General features: G+C 40.5%; 1 protein-coding gene across 3 annotated transcripts; it reads right to left on the reverse strand.

The window, feature by feature from the left end:
• Positions 1-44: 44 nt before the first annotated feature.
• Positions 45-4,208, reverse strand: LOC117628617 (putative disease resistance protein At1g50180). Of its 3 annotated transcripts, none has more exons than XM_034361112.1 (3): positions 2,996-4,208; positions 751-2,509; positions 45-632 (listed from the first exon to the last, which is right to left on the reverse strand). In XM_034361112.1, the coding sequence occupies exons 1-3, from the start codon at positions 4,050-4,052 to the stop codon at positions 509-511; spliced, it is 2,940 nt and encodes a 979-aa protein (XP_034217003.1). In that variant the 5' UTR covers positions 4,053-4,208; the 3' UTR covers positions 45-508. The 3 variants fall into 3 exon arrangements, with proteins under 3 accessions (XP_034217003.1, XP_034217016.1, XP_034217010.1); XM_034361125.1 differs by having other exon boundaries at positions 45-512; positions 712-2,509; XM_034361119.1 differs by having other exon boundaries at positions 516-632; positions 712-2,509.
• Between the last annotated feature and the right edge of the window lie 5,786 nt (positions 4,209-9,994).

Consider the following 9,994-nt stretch of genomic DNA (forward strand, 5'->3'; position numbering starts at 1 on the left):
ATAAGAATATCCTGCTAGACCATTATGTAAAAAATCACATACAATTAAACAAACAAAAAATGGGGAAAAAATTAATTAAAAAAAAGGCCGAAGGCCTGTGCTTTTACAGCTTCATAATTACAATCAAATTTGCATGAACACATTCCCTCCAAAATACAGGGGAAGCACTTTGACCCCCAAAAAAAAAAAAACAAGGGAAACTCTTTGCTGCAGTATATTTCTTGTTTTCAAATTTATAATTGCATTAACGCAAAGAAACAACTCTAAATTGCCACAAAAAGAATGCTGTATATATACACCAAACAACTGAATGATTCCAGGCAAACATTGACCCCAAAACTTTCAATTTTCGCCGAACATTGAAATACGCCATAAAACGTAGATTTCCATTGAGCTCCAAGTAACCATCAGCAAACTCAGCTGATTCCATTTCACATCACATGTCTTGCACAATTCAACCTGTCAACCTTTTCTTTCTTCTCCTGAACAATTTGCTTGGTCATCAGCTTCATCTGCAAATATATATTTTCCCCATGTCATGCAAGTCCCAGCTGCTAGTACAGTAGGATAATGCAAACTCAGTACTCATTCCATTTAGAAGATCAACACCAACACACAGAGCATCTACAAACCTGGATCATGTCATTCAACATATTAAGGCCCATATATGTAACATTGACAAAATGCAAAACAAAAAACACCAGAATTAACCTTTCCATGGAAGATGCAGTGGGCGGGGCATGGGTTTACCCAAATACAAGGGAAGTGACATGTTGGATTTTGTGGAAATCCTCTCCTCCTGCCTTAAGCTTACTCTGGAATGTACTTGACATCCCTTCAATGCTTAATTCCCTGAGAGTAGTAAGATATCTCAGCCCATCTACAATTGTCGTCAATCCGTTGCAATATTTAATGCTCAGTCGGCGGAGACTAGGCATGGCTCCTTCCTCCACCCTCCACTCTTTTACTTCAGACATGTGAAAAAGTGAAAGAAATTGAAGATGAGGAAAGCCTCCTTTGGAAAAAACCAATATCTTTGCATCCTTGTTGAAAGTGTTTTGTTCAAGCCTCAGAGTTGTTAGGTTTGGCAGCTTCTCTATAATTCCCATTTGGTCGTCCTTGAGAAAGAAGCGACGCAGTGTTAACTTGGTGAGGTTGGGAAAGCAATGGAGCTCTCTCGGTAATTCTGCGGTCGGCCCTTCCAGCTTCAGTTTGTATATATGACGACAACTTGATACTATTTGCGTAACTTGCTCTGTAGAACCAGTGACTGCCAAATCAGTGTACACAAATAGAGACCGTATATGGTTAAGCGTGCTGCCAGTAGATTTCAAGATTTCCTCCAGATTTTCTAAGGGGCTTGACAGCGTTATACTCAGTTTTCTAAGATTTGTTAGACCAGTAAGATCATTCAAATCACAATTGGAGCTTGAAACAGGATATAAAGTCTGTAAGTTGTGAAGCGTAGAAATTTTCAGTTTACTGCATACTCGGAGCCGATGAAAAAAGGGCAAATATAAATGTCTTACGTGTTTCATCTTCCATATGACATTTGGGATGAACAGCCAACTATCTTCAACTCGAAGATCTAGAGTTTGCAAGCATATCAAGTTACCCAGAGATGCAGGAATCCGTTTTATATTACTTCCCCTCAGGCTTAAAAACCTTAAGTGGACCATATTTCCAATTTCACTTGGCAACTCTGCTTCTCTGTTCATACCTTCAACCTTCAAAACTCTAAGTAATTTGAAATCCTTGAACATGGTAAGTATCAATCTTTTACATTGTCCCCTCCATTCTTTTAAGCCAAAGTATAAGAGAGATCTAAGGTGGTCATCTTTCTCATATCTTGATGGAACCAACGTATGATTCTCATTCAAGTAGATGGCAAGTCTTCGAACTTTCCCCAATGGTGCTGCCTTGGTTACCATAGAAGAAGAAAAAGGACTGATTGCCTCGTTTCTCTGTGAAGAATTCACAACTTGGAGAAAGTTCTCCTCTTCCGCCTTTGACAAACACAAGTCTCTTACAAGATCATGGATTCGACAAGTTTTAATCGTACCAATTGAACCCGTTTCTCCAACTTGAACCACACACCTTATCATCAACTCACTTAAGCAATGGTACGCTATATCCTCCATTGCTTCCCCTAAACCTTGTCCTTGTGTCAGTGAGACGAGACCTTCCGCCATCCATAATTGGGTCAATCTTTTCACCGGAATCTCAAAATCTTCAGGAAAATGGCCTAAATACAATAGGCATGGTTTTAAGTGATAAGGTAAGTCATCATAACTCAATGCCAATACCCATGAAGCACCTGCATATTCTTCTTCAGGACCTATGCCTCTCCTTATGTATACATAAACATTTGCATGCACTGTAATCCACTCGTTAACGGTGTTTTTTCTTGCTAGAACTCCGGCAAGCACAGTGATGGCTAATGGCAAACCTGCACAGTGTCGAAGCATCTCCATTCCGAGTTCTTTCATCTTTATGTAAACTCCAGAATCTGAAAAGGTAATGAAAACCCAAATTAACACTTCTAATAGCAGTAGTGGTATAAAAGAGACACAATGTCCTATGTATTGTAGCTATTATATGTATTGCATATGATAAGTCACTATCTTGGTAGCTAACAAAATGTTAAACAGGGCAGTTCTTCTCCCTTCTTTATTGTGCGGTCAGTGTTTTTGTTTTGTATTCAACAACACTGGGAGCTTCAATTTTCATTCACGATTGGTCCATAATATATAAGTTCAATTAAATCGACTATTTCAATTACTGGAATCTTGATTCCTTTCAACCAAAAGAAAAAAGTTCTGTACTAAAAAACATGAATATAGAGATAAGAAAACATCGATATTCCTAAAAATTATTTTGTTAGAAAAGAATATCTATGCATCGCGAATGACAGTAATGCGAATTCCACATGGTAGTTTCTATGAGGTTCGATTAATATAAATAAAAAAGTTGAGATAAAAGAGTGATAAAGTACCTTTATCAACCCTTCCAAATAATGCTATCTTCTCAAATAGTTCCCAACTTTTGATTTCATTTAGTGCCTGGGGTTGGTGGAGAAAACCATTTCTATCAGCATGCAAAGCCACTGCTTCATTGCGTGTTGTAAGTAAAATTCTGCTTTGTGTTTCCTCACATGTTAATGGAAATGCAGCTTTCAAAGAGTTAAATGTCTCAATGCTCCAAATGTCATCAAGTATAACCAAGCATCTCTTTCCTTGCTGGACGCGAAAAAGCTTCTTGGCTATTTCATAGTCCCTCATTTTTGCAATTTCTTCTCTCTGTTCCTTGGTGGCAGAAATGAGTTTAAATAAAATGCCTTCCCAAACATCTCTTACTTGATACTGTTGAGATATACACACCCAAGCAAAACTATTGAAATGACACCTAACTTCTTTGTGATGATAAATCTGTTTTGCAAGTGTGGTTTTCCCTGCACCACCCATACCCCAAATAGAAACAACTCGGAGGCAACTTTCTTCCTTCACCAAATGTGTGACTATTTCCTTTACATTGTCTTCTATCCCAACAACATCACGTTCAATAACATGAGAATAAGTTCGCCTTAGTTGTTGTTGTCTCTCAAATGATTGCAAAGAAGATGCACCTCCAATCTCTCTTGTTTCCCTTACAATGTTATAGCTTTGCAAACTCATCCTCAAATTAGAAATTTTAGCAGTAATGTTCTCAATTTCTGCCCCAATCTTGCGAAGATCAAGCCGTTCCTTGAAGATGCAGGCAAATCTTTTAAGAACATTCTTCATACCTGTTTTCTTCTTGGAAGCCACTTTCAAGCCATAAGTTTCAATAACATCTTCCAAATCATAGGCAGCATCTCTAATCTTGGCAACCCAAATCTGGACTCTTGCATCTTCTCCTTGTCTTGCATCTGCATCTTTCAAGAATCCCTGCATCAACTGTAGCTCAGTTTGTGAAACCTCAACTTGATGGCTGACTCCAGACAAGAACTTTGCTTCCTGAGTGGTGAAGTCTCCGACCCTTTGGAGCACAAAGGAAACAATTGCCTCAGCCATTCTCTACAACTTACTCTCTCTTCACCAAAAGAAAAACAAGTCAACCGCCAGATCTAGTTTTTAGGGTTATTCATGGGAATATCTCCTTGGCAGTAGAGCAATTTCTTTCTGTGCATCTATGGAGTCCAGCAACTAATCTACTCATCCCAACAAAAAGTAGTCAACTTTGGCGTTTTCCACCTACTTCAATAATAACGTATATAAAACAACAACAAAAGAGAAGTATATTAATTTATGTTACATATTACATTATTTCAATTAAGTATACAATATGGTTAGGGGGTGCACTTAGATATGAGTTGGATTATACAAATTTTTAGACAATATTGAAAAAATTAACTTAATTCATAACATGTATGAACAAAATAAAAAGTTTATTAAGTTATTCTATATCTTATATTATTTTGATTAAATCTAAAATGAGATTAAAGAGTGCATCAATTAAGTCTAAACAAAAGATTTAGACGGGCCTAGGCAGAGGGTTTCAAATTCTAAGCCCAAGACCTACCCAATTTAAGAGCGGGCCAAGCCTAACGGCCCTAAAGAACTAGTCAAACTGGGCTTTGGCCCATCTCAAGGGCTACCCACTTCGGCACATGGACTTAGCCAAATGATAATCTATGTGTGATGATACTCAAGCCAAACACATGGATAACACATTATGACGTGAGAGCATGTAAGGCTTTAAGTCGAACACATAAATAGTCTCCCTCAATACTATATTGGTTAGTAAGCATCTAACCCAAAATCAATTAAAAAATCAATTCTTCTTAGAAACCCTAAGGAACACTCTCTAAAATAAAACCCTTAGGAACGTAGCTCCTACCACCACCTCCCTTTCGGGGTGGTGGCCTCCTTCCCCAACCCTCTCTTCTCCTACCTTTCCCTCCCCCTCCTCTCTCCTCTCCTTCTCTACCCTCCCCTCCCATCCCCACCCCTTTCGTCCTTCCTCTCCTTCTAGCTTTCTTGTGGTTGTTTACCACTTTTTTGGCTAGATTTTCAACTTGCCTGCAATGGTCATTTCGTTGGCTGCTCTTGTGGTTTTGCTATGCTTGAAATCTTTGGTGAGTTTGGGAGTTCACAGTTTATTGAGTTGTAATAATTGCATCAACTCTTTGTGAGTTTGATGTTTGTTTGTAGTGTAGTCTCTACTTGTAGTTTATACTTGTGAGAGTTTAAAAGTTGTAGTTGTATTGGTAGTTTTAGGCATTGCAGTTCATGTCTCGTGTAACACCCCGACTCTAAACTAAATTGCTAAATTAAAATTTTCAAGTTAATTAATTTTTGAATTTACGGATTTACCCTTGGGGTAGGGGTATTTTGGTCATTTTATTACCCGGACAGAGTTTGGGGCAGTGGCTGCTATTTTTGGGTAGATCGTATTGAGTTGAGTCCGTAGACACGTAGTGGGCTCGATTCGGAGTTGTAACGAAGAAGTTACGATCAAAACATCGACAATGGCAAATCCGTAAATATTTCGAAGTTGGTTTTTTTTTAAACCAGATCTCTCTCTCTCTCTCTCTCTCTCTCTCTCTCTCTCTCTCCTGCGAACCAGAAACCCCCTCCCTTTTTTTTCATTTTTGGCTTGCGACGACAACGACTTCCCACCGTCGCCACCGCCACCACACGCCGCCACTTGGGGCGGCACCGGTTCCGTTGGAACCACCACACTTCCTTCTTTCCGTTCCAACCCACCGCCAACTCGATCCGCCATCGTGGTCGCCGAAAACAACCACGAAACGTAGCAGTTTTGACATATTTTTACCCAACTTTCGGCCTCTCGTTCTCTCTCATTTCTCCACCAAATTTGACGAGTAAGGTACTCCGACCACGCATACGAAGCAGGCGGGACCCTCTCAGGGTCAGGCAGTGTGGGACTACTTGTGAGTGGACTTTGTTTTCAACTTATAAGCATGGTTTTATAATGAGAATTTTATGCATATGATTTAAATAGTCATTGAAATGCATGTTATATTTAATAGTTAAATTCTTTATTTTCATAAAGTATTGGTAATATATTTGGGTTTTGACATATTTGAGTATCTTGAGTATGTATATGGATTTTGAGAATTTATATATATATGTTTGGCTATGTGTGGGGTACTTGGGTTGTTGAGATGAGATTTTGGAAAGTGGTGAGTATAGAATGTCAGTTTGGAGTGCTATAAGCACTACCCTATGTACCTCCCCAGATTTGGAACTTGGATACGGACACTTGAGATACTTGGAATTGTCGGAACCCGGAGCATCCTTGACGGGATGTTGCTGTAGACCCTTGATTGGGTACTCTGCGCACGTAGGACTGGTCACAGACGTACAAGTTTTGAGGGTATCGACTGTATGTGCTGGCTGAGAGTTAGTCCCCCGGTTGGACGGCTCGTTCCCTAGTTACATGGTGAATTCAGGACTCTTCATAAGGACTCTGCCATGGTGACTAGTCAAACAATCCCCCGGTTGGATTGTTTCCCCGGTACAACTAGGTGTTGGTCATATTTATATTATTATTATTATATATGTATATATATCTCTTATATTATATATATATATATATATATTCACATATGTATATCACTATTCATTCATTCTTGTTTTTCGGTGAGGATACTTCCTTGCCGGTCGTGCCAATGGGTACGCTTTCGAGAGTTTGGGTTGGGACTTATAATATTTAATTGGTGGGTTTGTTTAGTGTTCTGTTTGGATTTCGGACTTGGCATCCGGCATTGGTTTGGTTTTACGCATATATAAATATTTATTTGATTTTGATGGTTTGGGATGCATTCGGATTTCTTGCTTGGTTTATTAAACAGTGGGGTTATATTATGTTGGTTTACACTGAACTGAACTTTATTTTTGTCCACTCACATTTTTCTGTTTTGCACCCCCAGCCAGTAGTCGACTGAGCTCCGCAGCTGAGCCGGATCGTGTGCTCACGAGCCTTAAGCCTTCGTAGGATTCCTTCATTCTGTTTTCCTTGAACTTTATTTTTGTTGTATTTAAATTCCTTAGATATGCTCTGTTATCGCCCTTGCTAGGGTTGATCTTTGAGGCCGGAGGCCTTTGTTGTAAACTGTTTATTTGCTTTAAAGCATGCTGCTGGTTGGGTACCTTAGACTGTGATTTTTGAACAGGTTGAATTTTTGGGGAAATGTTCAATTTACAAGGGAGACTCTGCCAAAATTTTGGTAGAAAGTCTCGAATCTTAGTAAGTGGGCCCGGCATCGGGAAGATGTCCGTAACGAGATGGGATTCGCTCCGGTTTTCGAGAATTCCGGGGCGGGTCCTGTCATCTCGCTTGTTCCGGCTTGCAGTTTTTATGCCGAAATTTCTTTGGCCTTATGAGACTATTAATGGAGATACACCTTATGTGTTTGATGTTGCCAGTGTGTTTCTACGTGTCTGAATTAACCTTGCATGTTTACTATGCTTTCATCTTTGCATTAACCCTTAATGGGTATTTGTACTAACCCTTGTGGCTTATAGATCTTTATTCCTAATTATAAATACAATTATTGTTTTTCTCAGATGTGAGATAATACTTAAAACATTTACTACCTCTCACATGAAGGTAACTTCCGCCGTTAAAAAGGTAGCCTCTCTAACATTCTAACATTGCTTAAATTAGGAGGGGGTACTTATACAAGTAATAATAAGGACAACAATGGAATTAAGTTAACTTATTAGATATATGTCACACATAGCGACCAAGTCTTCTTTCGCATGCTAACAGTTACATGGCCGGCTTCATTATATAGCAGGCCTGCTTTAATATGTAACAGTTACATGGCCGGATCCATAAATTCCACTGGTTTGCGTTTAGCATGCTGTGCACAGGGTTGTGCATACTGCTGCTTGATGATGGTCCAATTCCACTGGATCTACTCATGCATCTACAGAGAGAAATTGCGTACGAAATTTGGCTTACCAGACAAACCTTGTTGTGATTGTGGTGTTCATTTCTTCTGTGACTCATGCGCCCTTTGCCAAGAGCATGCCGAGCTCAAAATTAGAGGCTTGGATCCATCCAAAGGTTCTAAATTTAATCCGCACAATTATGATATATAATTATGTGTTTATTATTAATTATGGTTCTCCTAATACACATCTTATTTTTGTGAATATTATTGTAGGTTGGACTGGACCACCAAATGCTGCTCCAAAGGCTTTCTCCATGTTTAGATAGTTAATCTCTCCAGTATTTTCTTCCTGATTGTATTGTGTATTTGTCATTTTTCTTGGCATGTTTTTTTTTTTTTTTTTCCTTGAAAGAAATGTCATGAATAAATGGGTGAATGCTGTAATTTATCTTTGGGGAATCTAGTTGGTGAAAGCGTGCCTAATAGCCAATGGGGTTTGTTTAGCTGCGGTGATTTGGCAGATCTTTCTCCCTCCCTATGTAATAGAAAAAAACGTGCCTAATAAAAAAATGGAAGGTGGATTAAATATTCTGTCTCAGTATATTTCTGGCAAAGGGCAGTAAAAATTCAAATATATATATTGTAAGAACCCAAAACAAAATATCAAAAAGAAAGAAAATATCTTAAAAAGGTAAGGAATATATCTTTTAGCGAAATCACCAAATTGCTCTCCCATATTTTAATAGGGGAAAATTTGACTTTTTAATCGGGAAAGAGTTTGGGAATTTCACATATGCCATTGCGTAGAGTGCGGCGAAAGGAGTTCGTAGACACGGAGTAGACCCGAATCGGAGCCGTAACGAAGAAGTTATGGTCTAAAAATCGCGAGGGGCAAAATAGTAATTTGGTCAAAAAGTCAGATTTTTATAGCGCTCTCTCTCCTCTCCCCCGTCAGCCTTTCTCTCTCATCCCGTTTTGGCTGGGCAGCGACCTCTCGCCCTTCAAACCGTTCCCCCGGCCACCACACTTGGGGCAGATCTCCGGGACCGGTCCCAAATGAACCACGACACGACGGCGAACAACCGCCGACCCAGCGCCGCCGCTGCCGTGGCCGGAGTCGGCCGGAAATAGCCATGGAAGCCGACGGTTCGTCCCAATGCAACTCGAACTTCCAGTTCAGATTTCTCCTCCGTTTCTCCACCAAATCGATCGCGTAAGGTATGGTTTCTCAGCTATTTTTCGTGCTCTAGCTGATGGGTATATGGGCTTTGATCGATTTTAGCGTTAAGGGGTTCGATTTACGACTTGAAATTTGGCCGAAACTTCGGCCGCTCGAAACTACCATTTCCGGTCACTTTTTGGGGGTGGTCCAAGAACAAAAGTGACTCCAAATGGGGTGTTTTACCTAGAGTAGGAGTTTAGAGTCTTGGTTCCGAAATTTTTCGGCCACCCGGTATCGCTTTGGACACCCAAAGCTGCCCGCGCGTGCTGGAGCGCATGGGCGAGGGTACTGATATAATTCTGTGCAGATTTGTGACCCTCGTGTCGTCACAAGCGTGTGGGATTTCACGGATCTCGATTCGGAGTCCGTTTGAGCCCCGAACGGATTTTCCATATCGCGCGATCCGTGAGTACTGTGTCGTTAAATAGTCGGATCGAGCTGAATTTTGGATATGTCGGTCTACGTGATTTCGGGATCACGTAGGATTCGACGGATTTCGAATCGGAGTCCCGGATACTCCGAAATCGCGAACCCTGGGGCTAGGGTTTGAGTAGGATTCGACGGATTTCGAATCGGAGTCCCGGATACTCCGAAATCGCGAACCCTGGGGCTAGGGTTTGAGTTTTAAGTGATAACGCGATTTTGGCCAATCCGACCGTCCGATTCGGACCAAATTCGCAGAACATGGTTCCCGTTCTATGAGAAACCTTCAGGGAAGTCCAGATTGGCCATCGGAGACCGTGGACCCCACGGGTCCCAGGTCGGCCGATCTGATAGTTATCGCTTAGCTGAGTATCGGACCTCCCAAAACTGGTCCAACTATCCGAAAAGGCTAGTGTGGGCATATGAGTATTTTGAATCGAAAA

Source organism: Prunus dulcis, chromosome 1 (assembly GCF_902201215.1).
Source record: "Prunus dulcis chromosome 1, ALMONDv2, whole genome shotgun sequence".
NCBI classification, from domain to species: Eukaryota; Viridiplantae; Streptophyta; class Magnoliopsida; order Rosales; family Rosaceae; genus Prunus; species Prunus dulcis.